Genomic DNA, 14842 nt, shown 5'->3' with positions numbered 1-14842 from the left:
AAGCTATTTCAATTCAATTTGAACAATAAATTTCTTTAAACATGCACTTGGATGGATATTTTCAATGTCAGTTGGTGAGTTTTTCATTTTTAATTTTTATATTCAAAACCCAAAATTACAAAAAAAAAACATAATTTGCAAACTAGAAAACATAAGAAATGGAAAGAGCATCCATTTCTCTTTAATTCTATATCAAGTTTATTATTTTCCAATAATAAATAAAAAAGTTATACAAGTTATATCGAAGCAAAGTAGCGCACTCTGAAATGGCGGAAAAATTAATTCCGTCCAAAAGTGGCAAATAATTCCGAATTAATTTCGGAGCCAAAGAGTTAATACTGATTTTATTATAGATAAATATTACTAGAATGTTAAAAGAATAAGATCGAACTGTAGGCAAACAGTCGGATGATTATATCTATTTAGGTCTAGTTCAACACCCCAAAAAAAAAGTTTGTTATAGTTTAATTAACTTTCTTTAGTTTAGTTTAACTATCTTTTGAAATTCATGATAAACTAATAGTTTAACTACTTTATTTTAGTTGAAAACTAGATTTAGTTTAACTTTTAAATGTTAGTTTAGTTCCCATCACTAACACTACTGTTATGGTTTTCAATTGCTCCAAAGATCTTAACAATAAGTACACAAATGAAAAGAGACAGTAGAAGAAATAGGAGAAGAAGGGGCAGCAACATAGAATAGATTCAATATTTCAATAGCACTGAAAAGCTGAAAAATGTCAGAGATTGTACATTTATTTTATGGGCAGGAGGGCATGGGGAATCCAAGAATTCATAGGTCAAAAGTATGTGTACCAATGTCCAGGAGGGGCATTATAAAGCAGATCATTTCAAATGAAGTCTAAAGTCAAAGAACATTATGATGCTCTGAAATGTGAACAAAAAATAAAAGTGGGTTCCAGAGAGAGAGAGAGAAAGAAGTAAACAAAAGAGAGAGAGAAAGAGAGAGAAAGAATGAGAAAGAGAGCAGGCCACTCCAATGCAATGTAACAGATACTAGTATTCACTGGCTAAAAAGTATGTAAGAAGGATTGTTAAGATAAAGCCTGTTTAAAAAAAGAAGGGGGTGTCATGTCCAAAAGAAACAATATAGAGCCTGGGAACAAATCAACAGGTGTAATGCTAGTACTATATAGAAATAATTGTAATACTAGCCTCGCTGAATATTTCATTTGATAATTTGTACCAAATGATGTGTTTTCAGTTTATGATAATTTTGTATTCAAGATTTATACCATGATTTATATCAATCTGTAATCATTTTTGTTTTTCTCTTTATCTTTTTTTAAACATAGGTCTAAGATCTAATAATAAGCACTAAGTTTGAACAATATTTTCAACTGAAACGCCCCCTTTACATGGAAAAGATGCAAGCAGAAATAAAACTATTCACAACTTAGTCCACTTTTTAAATATTTACTTTTATTTGGTCAGTCATTGATCTAGATCTAGAGAGGCACCTTATTTAGAATAACCTTGATCTAGATAGGCACCTTATTTAGAATAACCTTGATCTAGATCTAGAGAGGCACCTTATTTAGAATAACCTTGATCTAGATCTAGAGTGACACCTTATTTAGAATAACCTATCTTCACAAACAATTTTATACCCCCCCCCCAGGGGGGGCAAAAAAAAGTGTTAAAAAGTGCTTAAGCAAAAGGAATTATTGTTTTGTACTTAAGACATTAAAATGTCAGCTTTCAGAGACATTGATAGAAATTGCTAAAAAAAAAATAATTTTTGGTAAATTTAAACAAAGAGGTTTCAATCTTGAAAATAGCTTAGCTGTCTTGGGCTTAAGTTAGGTAAGAAGAGGTTTAATTTTTATATTTTATCGTCCACGGCAAGTGGGAGAATTAGTTATTATATCATGAGTGAATAAATGAATGAATGAGTGGTCAGACCAAGAATTTTAAATTGTAGATTAAAAAAAAACATGATAGAGGACTAGCAAATTATACAAACAGTCTCTGGTTTAACTGTATTTTATATTATTAATTTTTATACAAAAGTAAAATATTTCAAGATCAATAATTATTCAATAATAAACAGCCTGTAATTTATAAGAGAATGTCTATCCTTAATGAGAAAAAAAATATATATTTGTTAATTTATTATTTACCTTTCTACCTTGATTACAATCTGGTAAGAAAGCTGTTCTAGGAAATCCTCTGGCTTTATAGCGCTGGCCTGGATGAGGATGTTCTGGTCCCTACAGAAGAGATTTTTGATATAAATAAGTATTTTTTTTTTAACAAAACACTTTGCACAATCTGAGAATTTAACAAAACTATTTCCTTATTTTATAGGGTGGATTATTTTCTATTGTTTAAGTATAAAAACATCAATTAAACTGTATTCTAAATTTAGCATTGTTATTTATTTCTAAGATAAAAACTATAATAATTAAAATACAGCCAAAAACATGAAAAAAAAAGGTTTAATGACTTTGAAAGTATTATGTCCTTGAAGTGCATGATATCTTGATAATGGTAAGCTGAATTCTAATATCTGGTGCATCAAGCCTCTTACTAAGTTTTGACTTTATTGCAAAGTAAGGAACTCCTGCTTGACACAAATAGATTGTAAGAAACAAAAGTCAAGTACGGATAGCTTGAAATAGTGTAGAACTCTTCAGACAATGGTTGATGTCTGTTTCAAATTAGTCATTCATAGTGATGTCGTTATATAATTTTTGTCTTCACTCAGAAGAGCTAATGAAATCCATTTTTCTTTTTTGCGTTTAATTAGTTAATTACTTCAATAGTTCGTGTAACAATTATTCAAGCCTTTGTGTTCCGCACAATACAGTTAGGAAAACAATGATATAAATGAAAGAATACATCCCTTATCTATTAATATATCTCATGAACATTTATATGACCCAAAATCATTTTAAAAAAAAAAAGCTTATATTGATTCACTCTGTCTGTGAGGATTATTTTACATGTTTTTTTCATCCACTTCCCATTCTCGGATCATGCTGAAATTGCAGACAATTATTCATAGTCAAAACAATATATGAATAACTCAAAAAATAAATCAATTAGGGATAATTAACTAATTATATTTTATATAGGAAAAGATAACATAACCTTACAGTATTGAGAGTTATGGCTGTGCAACGCTTTCCCTTATAAGCTTTATTTTTTCAAAAAGTATTTTTTTTAAATTTTGCTTGTTAAAGATTTTATTTTGCACTCTTTAACATTGTGTTCCAATGTTTAAAAAAAAAAGATTTCCTGTTACAATTTCATTCTTCAGATTTTTATATATATAGAGGAAGTGTTTAATAACAGAAACATATCATAATAAATTTTATAGATCTAGTTATGATTTGCTATGCAAATCAAGGTTCAAAAAATCAAATTACGACCAATTGCTAACAGAGCTTTAAAATGGATGTGAGTATAGGAAGCAAAAAACTGGCAAGTGTCAGTAAATTTAAATACTTCGCAGCTATCGTTTTAGATGGAGGAACCAAACTTGAACTTCTGGGTAGAATTGCACAGACAACATTAGCACTTTCAAAACTCAAAAACAAGATAGAATTGCACAGACAACAGCACTTTCAAAACTCAAAAACAAGATAGAATTGCACAGACAACATTAGCACTTTCAAAACTCAAAAACAAGATAGAATTGCACAGACAACATTAGCACTTTCAAAACTCAAAAACAAGATAGAATTGCACAGACAACATTAGCACTTTCAAAACTCAAAAAAACAAGATAGAAAAACAAAAGCATAGCCCTCTCAACACATTCTTGTAGGCTTGGAGGCTAACTGCAGAACTAGAGAAGAGGATCCTAGCAATGAAACTGAGATGCTATAGAACTAAGAAGGATCCTAAGTATCACCTACAAAGACCAAATCACAATAGAGGAGATTAGAATCAGTATCACAACAGCAATTGGGCCCCAAGATGACCTGCTGACCAGTGTCAAAAAACGCAAACTAAAACTTAATGGCCATATCACAAGGTCCTCATATCTAGCGAAGACCTTCCTTCAGGGAACAGTACTAGGAAAAAGAGGAAGAGGCAAACAGAAAGTAATGATTAGATAACATAAAAGAATTGACATGCCAGTCATTGAAAGAGATTCTATAAAATGCAAAAGGCGGAAAGAAATGGAGAAAGATGATGGAAAGATAATGTGTGGTGCCCCAACAGTTCAACAAACTAAGGGATAGGTTAAAGGTGAATAAGATTCATTTTTCTAATCTAATCTTAATTATTATTTCCATTTATTTGCCTACTAGATAGAAACAAGTCTATGAGCATTTCTCAAACTATGCCCCTTCCATCCCTTACTGGACACTCTCACAAGAGGGGGAACATCTTTTCTAACTGTCCACAGTTTTGTTGATTACATTTGTGTGACAAAAAAAGCAAGAAGACAGAAATTATCTTAAGCTGATCATACATATATGAACTATAGGTACCTCAAACATCTTACTTAGCATTGATTAACTTATGATGATCATTCATATTTGCCCTATAAGTACCTCAAAAATCCCATGCATATTAGTATTGGCCAGCCATGCCTCCATTATCGGACTTAATTTAACTTGCATATTTTTTGACTAGGATGAATAGTGTCAGAAACCAGGTTTGTGATAAGAGAGGGCAATATTTTATTAGTATTACAGTACCCCAAGTTTGGAGATCATCTGGTTGTGTGAACCTAGTCAACAAGATTTTAAGTGGAGAGAGAGAGAGAGGTTTTAGTAATTTGTGACTATTTATTTGATGGATTAATTGCATTTACTGTACACACATTCTGAGTTATTAGGAAATACAAATCTTAATTTTTTAACAGGAATGCATAATTTCTTAACAAAAGTGCAGGTGTAGTGAGAGTAAAATCATAGATTTTCCTGTCAGCAATAGACTGGACTAGGGCTTAGAATAACACATAAACAATGTGCCTGCACTACCACCCAAAGCAACATAGAGGTGGTTTACGGATAATAGTATGCTCTAGCTCTGATAGCAAGAAAACACTTCCATATCTGCCTGCCTCACCCCTTTGTAATTTTTACCTTTTTCGACATGCTCTTCTTACTATGAGAAAAAGGGTATTTGTACATGCCAAGAGAATGAATTGTTAAAGCTAAAAAAAAACAAGAAACTGCTTTCAGCGCTTCCCCTGATAGAGAGAGAACCTGCTTACTTTCCAATATTATACTATACTAGACACATTTTCAAAAGTTGTGCTTTTTAAATTCTCTATTGCCAGCATGTCATAGTTCATTGTTGTTTTTCTGCACTTTAAGATGACAATGGCTGGGACTTTCTTGTTTCTAACAATCAAAGGTGCACATGTTAAACCTTCCTATATAAGCCCAAAGTGTCATCTTTTCTTTCAAACTAGCTGATTTGTTGTTCTGGGATTTATTAGTTCAATAATAATGCACTTATTTTTGTTTGATTTGTATTATGAGAAAAAGCACCAATTAAAATTTCAAAATTATTTACGTATAAAACTTATTTAAAAAACAAAAGGATTATATAAAAAAAATTTCAGTTATATAAAAAGCAATATGCAATGACCATTTCAATGCATAGTCTAGGAAAATGTTCTGTTACAACAATTTTTTAGCACATTCAAACAAAATGTTTTAGGAATGCATAAGATGTTTTTTCCAGATGATTACACCTTACGAATAAAGTTTTCATACTGAAGTTGAAGGGTTCAGATAACCAGCCCTCTATCTGAGATTAGCTGTGCAGTGGTTTCTAGACTGGACAGTTCCCCATACAGGTTGTCTTCTAAAAGGGAGTTCTGATTGTTAGGGGATTTATTTCTCTTCTTCAATGAAACCAGGTATCATTCTGATGGTTATGGTTTTAATTGCTCCTGTTATTTTTACGTATATCAGTTTAGGCTGCTGATCCACATGCTGATGCACCACTGGGTCTCAGGTAGCTAGTATATGCCTTTTTAAGAATGTTGTATGTCTACATAACTGGTTTTTGTAGGTAATTTTTCATTGAGATCCTTACTGAATAATAAAAAAGAATGTCTGGGAACATCATTTTTTGTAATAATAATAGTGGCAATGTCTTGGATTCCGAGGATTAAGGATGAGTGTAATATTGAACAGAGCCATGCAAACCAAGATGCGAACTGCATATTTTTGGTTTGTAAGCCATTGTCTGCCAGAGGTCCATTTTAAGTTTTCTTTAACCAACTGTGTCTGTTTTCTACAAGGGCTTTTCTCTGGACCTTAAATGTGTAAGGCACAATTATCCCCAAAGAGAAGCTCTTAGATGATCATCTTTTTTATTTTAGTATGGGACAGTAGGCACAGAAGATTAAACAAAATGCTGTCTAAGCAGAAAATGGCATAGATGCCATCATGCATTCTCTGCCTCAATGGACTAAGCATTATGCCGAAGTATATAGCAAACAGAGTAGGAGCAAGTACACAACCCTGCTTTATACCATTTACTATGGGAATATGATCAGATATGTCACCATTGTGTCTAATTAGGTCACATTATGCTGCTTGAGAATGGAAGGCATCTGAGCTTGGACAAAATCCTCAATAAACCATTGAGGGTCGCGTGTCAAATGTTTTGGTGAGATTAATGAAGGCTGCATACAAGTTCAGGTTCAATTATTCTATGAACTTAGTAGAAGATAAAAAAAACAAAACACATTTGTTAATTAACCTGTAGCCTACTAGTATGTTAAGCTTGGGAACAATGCTGGAACCACAAGAGTAGGAATGATTCATTCCACATAAACATAACTTGAAAAGGTCTCAATTTGTTTTATATATATTTATGCTATTTATTGATATTTTTAACCCATTCTTTAGCTATAGAGCCCCTCCCCCCACATTTCCAAATCAGCATATGGTAGATCTATCACAAATGAAGCAATCTTGTAATCATTAGTAGTAATAAATATAAAATGGAGAGGTAGGTACCTGTTCTACCATTTTCCCCTACCCCCCCCCCCCCTTCTCAATGAGGTTCCCCCCTAACCCACTTTCTCCTCTAGAACTAGGATTAATTATTAATAATTCTGTAACAAAATAGTTTTCAAACACAATGATTTTACCTGTATACCAGGACTCATATGGTATGATATGCATATAGTGCTATAATCCTCATATCCAGCTAGATGTAAGTCTTTATCAATGTACCATTCCATTGTGCCTGGTGGGCAGGTGCCAGTTTTTTCACCATAAATTGTATTACAACATGGACACTGGAGACTGTTTCCCTGAAACAGAAAATTATTCTTAAGTATACATCATTTTACTGTACCCTTGATTTTGTAATATACTTTATTTGTTGATTAGACAATGCTATAATATTCATCCAAGGGTGACGTTTTCAGCTAGCCCAACTGCTCAGCTAGGTATTTATCAATTTGCTACATAATTTTCATGTAATCAAATAAAAGCAATTTCTTGCTAAGCTCTTTAAAAGCTTGCAGCTCAGGTCCTTGTTGTTGAAATTTTTGGGATCAAGACATGCAAGGTCTGCATTAAAGGTGTTTGACAAATCAAAACATCTTTCAAGGCTGGAGGAAACTGTGTCTATGACGACATTACAAACCTGAATTTCATATGCTTTTAGAGCCTCCAGAATTTTCTCACAATTTTCCTATTCTCCTGGCATTCATTTTTTCCTTTTAGTTCTTTTCTCAGACTCCTGGCTTTCACTTTTCATCCTAGTTCTTTTCTCAGACAAACACTCCTGGCATTCACTTTTTCCATTTAGTTCTTTTCTCAGACAAACACTCCTGGCATTCACTTTTTCATCCTAGTTCTTTTCTCAAACAAACACTCCTGGCATTCACTTTTCATCCTAGTTCTTTTCTCAGACAAACACTCCTGGCATTCACTTTTCATCCTAGTTCTTTTCTCAGACAAACACACTTCCATTTCCAGATCTAACTCTTTATCTTCCTTTTTATTTTGATCTGGCCACCACATTAAGTCAATTCCTGTTCAGCTTCAAAGTCTTGTATGAGTGTCTTCATCTTGGTTTTTATTACACACATAATTTTATATCTCAGAACATCCATTCCATTTGTTAGAAATAAATTTGAAAAAGGTGAGCTAAGTTTAAAGGCATGCAGGAAAACAAATGCTGTAAATATCTCATTTCATATCTCAATAAAACATCTTTAAATGCCAGGGCTCTAAGATTAACAAGTTTGTCATCCAGGGAGTGAGCTGCTTCCATTTTGCCAAGCAAACAGTGCAGAATATGGCCATGTTTTCAAATGCCAAGAAAACATTGCAGAATATGGCCATGTTTTCAAATGCCAAGAAAACATTGCAGAATATGGCCATGTTTTCAAATGCCAAGAAAACATTGCAGAATATGGCCATGTTTTCAAATGCCAAGAAAACATTGCAGAATAAGGCCATGTTTTCAAATGCAAGAAAACATTGCAGAATATGGTCATGTTTTCAAATGACATGTTTTCAAATCCCAAGCAAACAATGCAGAATAAGGCTATGTTTTCAAATGCCAAGCAAACTGCAGAAAAAGGCCATGTTTTCAAATGACAAGCAAACTGCAGAAAAAAGCTATGTTTTCAAATGACAAGCAAACTGCAGAAAAAGGCTATGTTTTCAAATGACAAGCAAACTGCAGAAAAAGGCTGTTTTCAAATGACAAGCAAACTGCAGAAAAAGGCTATGTTTTCAAATGACAAGCAAACTGCAGAAAAAGGCTATGTTTTCAAATGACAAGCAAACTGCAGAAAAAGGCTATGTTTTCAAATGACAAGCAAACTGCAGAAAAAGGCCATGTTTTCAAATGACAAGCAAACTGCAGAAAAAGGCCATGTTTTCAAATGCCAAGCAAACTGCAGAAAAAGGCCATGTTTTCAAATGACAAGCAAACTGCAGAAAAAAGCTATGTTTTCAAATGACAAGCAAACTGCAGAAAAAGGCTATGTTTTCAAATGACAAGCAAACTGCAGAAAAAGGCTGTTTTCAAATGACAAGCAAACTGCAGAAAAAGGCCATGTTTTCAAATGACAAGCAAACTGCAGAAAAAGGCTATGTTTTCAAATGACAAGAAAACTGCAGAAAAAGGCTATGTTTTCAAATGACAAGCAAATTGCAGAAAAAGGCCATGTTTTCAAATGACAAGCAAACTGCAGAATAAGGCCATGTTTTCAAATGACACGCAAACTGCAGAAAAAGGCTATATTTTCAAATGACAAGCAAACTGCAGAAAAAGGCTATGTTTTCAAATGACAAGCAAACTGCAGAAAAAGGCTATGTTTTCAAATGACAAGCAAACTGCAGAAAAAGGCTATGTTTTCAAATGACAAGCAAACTGCAGAAAAAGGCCATGTTTTCAAATGACAAGCAAACTGCAGAATAAGGCTATGTTTTCAAATGACAAGCAAACATTGCAGAATATGGTCATGTTTTCAAATGACATGTTTTCAAATCCCAAGCAAACACTGCAGAAAAAGGCTATGTTTTCAAATGACAAGCAAACTGCAGAAAAAGGCTATGTTTTCAAATGACAAGAAAACTGCAGAAAAAGGCTATGTTTTCAAATGACAAGCAAATTGCAGAAAAAGGCCATGTTTTCAAATGACAAGCAAACTGCAGAATAAGGCCATGTTTTCAAATGACACGCAAACTGCAGAAAAAGGCTATGTTTTCAAATGACAAGAAAACTGCAGAAAAAGGCTATGTTTTCAAATGACAAGCAAATTGCAGAAAAAGGCCATGTTTTCAAATGACAAGCAAACTGCAGAATAAGGCCATGTTTTCAAATGACACGCAAACTGCAGAAAAAGGCTATATTTTCAAATGACAAGCAAACTGCAGAAAAAGGCTATGTTTTCAAATGACAAGCAAACTGCAGAAAAAGGCTATGTTTTCAAATGACAAGCAAACTGCAGAAAAAGGCTATGTTTTCAAATGACAAGCAAACTGCAGAAAAAGGCCATGTTTTCAAATGACAAGCAAACTGCAGAATAAGGCTATGTTTTCAAATGACAAGCAAACATTGCAGAATATGGTCATGTTTTCAAATGACATGTTTTCAAATCCCAAGCAAACACTGCAGAAAAAGGCTATGTTTTCAAATGACAAGCAAACTGCAGAAAAAGGCTATGTTTTCAAATGACAAGCAAACTGCAGAAAAAGGCCATGTTTTCAAATGACAAGCAAACTGCAGAATAAGGCTATGTTTTCAAATGACAAGCAAACATTGCAGAATATGGTCATGTTTTCAAATGACATGTTTTCAAATCCCAAGCAAACACTGCAGAAAAAGGCTATGTTTTCAAATGACAAGCAAACTGCAGAAAAAGGCTATGTTTTCAAATGACAAGAAAACTGCAGAAAAAGGCTATGTTTTCAAATGACAAGCAAATTGCAGAAAAAGGCCATGTTTTCAAATGACAAGCAAACTGCAGAATAAGGCCATGTTTTCAAATGACACGCAAACTGCAGAAAAAGGCTATGTTTTCAAATGACAAGAAAACTGCAGAAAAAGGCTATGTTTTCAAATGACAAGCAAATTGCAGAAAAAGGCCATGTTTTCAAATGACAAGCAAACTGCAGAATAAGGCCATGTTTTCAAATGACACGCAAACTGCAGAAAAAGGCTATATTTTCAAATGACAAGCAAACTGCAGAAAAAGGCTATGTTTTCAAATGACAAGCAAACTGCAGAAAAAGGCTATGTTTTCAAATGACAAGCAAACTGCAGAAAAAGGCTATGTTTTCAAATGACAAGCAAACTGCAGAAAAAGGCCATGTTTTCAAATGACAAGCAAACTGCAGAATAAGGCTATGTTTTCAAATGACAAGCAAACATTGCAGAATATGGTCATGTTTTCAAATGACATGTTTTCAAATCCCAAGCAAACACTGCAGAAAAAGGCTATGTTTTCAAATGACAAGCAAACTGCAGAAAAAGGCTATGTTTTCAAATGACAAGCAAACTGCAGAAAAAGGCTATGTTTTCAAATGACAAGCAAACTGCAGAAAAAGGCTATGTTTTCAAATGACAAGCAAACTGCAGAAAAAGGCTATGTTTTCAAATGACAAGCAAACTGCAGAAAAAGGCCATGTTTTCAAATGACAAGCAAACTGCAGAATAAGGCTATGTTTTCAAATGACAAGCAAACATTGCAGAATATGGTCATGTTTTCAAATGACATGTTTTCAAATCCCAAGCAAACACTGCAGAATAAGGCTATGTTTTCAAATGACAAGCAAACTGCAGAAAAAGGCCATGTTTTCAAATGCCAAGCAAACAGTGCAGAAAAAGGCTATGTTTTCAAATGCCAAGCAAACTGAAGAATAAGGCTATGTTTTCAAATGACAAGCAAACATTGCAGAATATGGTCATGTTTTCAAATGACATGTTTTCAAATCCCAAGCAAACAATGCAGAATAAGGCTATGTTTTCAAATGATAAGCAAACTGCAGAAAAAGGCAAAGTTTTCAAATGACAAGCAAACTGCAGAAAAAGGCTATGTTTTCAAATGACAAGCAAACTGCAGAAAAAGGCTATGTTTTCAAATGACAAGCAAACTGCAGAAAAAGGCTATGTTTTCAAATGACAAGCAAACTGCAGAAAAAGGCCATGTTTTCAAATGCCAAACAAACAGTGCAGAAAAAGGCTATGTTTTCAAATGCCAAACAAACAGTGCAGAAAAAGGCTATGTTTTCAAATGACAAGCAAACTGCAGAAAAAGGCCATGTTTTCAAATGACAAGCAAACTGCAGAAAAAGGCCATGTTTTCAAATGACAAGCAAACTGCAGAAAAAGGCCATGTTTTCAAATGACAAGCAAACTGCAGAAAAAGGCTATGTTTTCAAATGACAAGCAAACTGCAGAAAAAGGCTATGTTTTCAAATGACAAGCAAACTGCAGAAAAAGGCCATGTTTTCAAATGCCAAACAAACAGTGCAGAAAAAGGCTATGTTTTCAAATGACAAGCAAACTGCAGAAAAAGGCCATGTTTTCAAATGCCAAACAAACAGTGCAGAAAAAGGCTATGTTTTCAAATGCCAAACAAACAGTGCAGAAAAAGGCTATGTTTTCAAATGACAAGCAAACTGCAGAAAAAGGCCATGTTTTCAAATGACAAGCAAACTGCAGAAAAAGGCCATGTTTTCAAATGACAAGCAAACTGCAGAAAAAGGCCATGTTTTCAAATGACAAGCAAACTGCAGAAAAAGGCTATGTTTTCAAATGACAAGCAAACTGCAGAAAAAGGCTATGTTTTCAAATGACAAGCAAACTGCAGAAAAAGGCCATGTTTTCAAATGCCAAACAAACAGTGCAGAAAAAGGCTATGTTTTCAAATGACAAGCAAACTGCAGAAAAAGGCCATGTTTTCAAATGACAAGCAAACTGCAGAAAAAGGCTGTTTTCAAATGACAAGCAAACTGCAGAAAAAGGCCATGTTTTCAAATGACAAGCAAACTGCAGAAAAAGGCCATGTTTTCAAATGACAAGCAAACTGCAGAAAAAGGCTATGTTTTCAAATGACAAGCAAACTGCAGAAAAAGGTTATGTTTTCAAATGCCAAGCAAACAGTGCAGAAAAAGGCCATGTTTTCAAATGCCAAGCAAACAGTGCAGAAAAAGGCCATGTTTTCAAATGCCAAGCAAACAGTGCAGAATATGGCCATGAGTTCAAATGACAAGCAAACAGTGCAGAAAAAGGCCATGTTTTCAAATGCCAAGCAAATAGTGCATAAAAAGGCCATGTTTTCATCATTGTAAGTTAATCACAAACGGTTAGTTCTGTCTTTGTGTTGAAAAGCTTTTTCAAGGACAGGATCATGGAAATTTTACTTAACGTGTTGCACACACAAAAAAGTGTCAATTTTCTAGTTTCTACCACTCAAATAAGTTAAAATTTAATGCCTCTGTTAATTGAACATCAGCTTCATCCTTGATTGCATCTTTGTGATCATGCTTTGTCAGATAATGTGGCTTGATGTTAACATTTAACTGGCTTACTGCTTGTTTGCTTATTGTCCCCATTAAGCTTAACAATTCAGTAAGACATTATTGAAATAAAAGGTCACCTATGAACAAGTTTTATTCATTTCAATACTGAAGTTATGTTTATAAAAAAAAAAAATGTTGTGATGTCCACCAGTGTTAAAAATACTTGAAGTGACTCCTTTATGTCAAGAATAATTTGACAGTATACTAGTCTTAAAAAGTTCCTCTAGTCAATTACTTATCAACATGAAGGTAGTTTGCTTTTTATTTTGTGTTCCTCAATTCTTCTTGAAAGTTTAAGCTATTTCTTTCCTCCCTCTGATAGAAATGTACAAGAACAACAAAAAACTTTTTTAAAATCAAGTGCTTCATGTAAATAAAAAAAAAATTCAGTGAAGCAACTTCCTGTAGTTACTAAAATCTTTGCAGTGCCTAGATATCTAATTCATCAATTCTCAAAGATGCTAGTTAACAACCACTGATGGCCATCATAGTTGAGAAATGCTGGAAAAACACTATTGAGGAATTAAAACTGAACATCATAGGAAAGATGACAAATCAATTGGATGATTTCTTAATCTAATTTTATACTTTACAGATGGTAATTAAAAAAATATATTGTTGTAACCACGCTCCCGCACTACACTAATGGTGCGCATCTGAGCACTACTGAACACGACTAGTGAAAGACATATAGAGACAGGAAGAAGGATTGTTGTGAGCCGGCTAAAAGTCATGGGAGTCTGAACAGTCTGGTGCTGAGTGCTGACCTGTGTGATACTAGGAAACTGTGTGGGAGACCTGGAGCGACACTGGGAAGTGTGTCGGTGGTCTGTTCTGATGTTCTGGTATGAAGTAGGACTCTTAGAACTTAAGACATATTACTCCCTGTGACTTTATAGCAGACGTCCAAGTCTAACTAGTAACTATTACTATTTGTTGATGCTTATATTAGTTTTAATAAATAAATACATCATTTACTGTTGCCGACCTGTCTTTCGTTGAGTGCCTGCCTTAGAGAGTTACAACAATATCTTTATGGCCTTCAAGTATGTATGTGTTAATTGAGCCCTGTGTATTAATTGAATACTTTTAGCAACCTGTTTAATACTCTTATGCCACAAGGGAAGATGTAAAAGATTGTAAAAATATGTCCTACCATATGGAATAAGAAATGTGCCTTTATCTTTGTGTCATTCTGAGTATTTTATTTAATTATACTTCTAACAACCTGGGATTCATAAAAAAAAATATTAAAGGGTTAGGGTTTTTCCAACTCTACTTGGAACTTAAAGCTGCTTACCTCAACTTCCATCCCCACTACACTGGTACAAAGCAGGCAAATAGGGATAATGAGTAAATTAACTTTCAAAATGAAACATGAAATGGTGAATAACATGAAATAGTGAATAACATGAAATGGTGAATAGAGGTACTTTTTAAGTAATAAAACATACCTTATGTACTGAGTTATACATGGTGAGCAAACAGAGTTTGTGGAACTGATGTTTACAGAAACAAAGCTCAACAACATCACTAGATCCAGACATATTGTCTCCATAACTAGAAGGCTCATTCAGTTTATCACAACAAATGGCACAGTCATTTTTGTCTATATTTTGGGTCACACCAATCATGTACCTGCCCAAAACTTCTAGTCCTGATCGCAAAACTAGAAATATTCAAAGAAAGTCTAAAAACTCAAACCAAGATAAAGATAGTGTAATAGATAGTTAGAGTTATGCAATTACAGTCGATTTCTTATTAAATAACATAAAGAATATAATATTTGATATAAAAAAAACAACATTAGTTACCATTTTAATATAATAATTATTAAACTT

At 33.6% G+C, this 14842-nt stretch overlaps 1 protein-coding gene across 3 annotated transcripts in view; it reads right to left on the bottom strand.

The window, feature by feature from the left end:
* LOC106055955 (E3 ubiquitin-protein ligase DTX4-like) overlaps nucleotides 1–14842 on the bottom strand; it is a 36931-nt gene that overhangs the window by 12054 nt on the left and 10035 nt on the right. For all 3 annotated transcript variants that reach the window (XM_056005348.1, XM_013212460.2, XM_013212461.2), the window contains exons 8-10: nucleotides 14456–14670; nucleotides 7100–7264; nucleotides 2145–2234 (exon numbers count right to left, since the gene is read on the bottom strand). In XM_056005348.1, coding sequence (XP_055861323.1) covers nucleotides 2145–2234; nucleotides 7100–7264; nucleotides 14456–14670 — 470 coding nt within the window. The remainder of the gene's footprint in view (nucleotides 1–2144; nucleotides 2235–7099; nucleotides 7265–14455; nucleotides 14671–14842) is intronic.

The sequence above is a fragment of the Biomphalaria glabrata genome, chromosome 12, assembly GCF_947242115.1.
Source record: "Biomphalaria glabrata chromosome 12, xgBioGlab47.1, whole genome shotgun sequence".
NCBI lineage: Eukaryota > Metazoa > Mollusca > Gastropoda > Planorbidae > Biomphalaria > Biomphalaria glabrata.
This window is presented reverse-complemented; position numbering and strand designations above follow the sequence as displayed.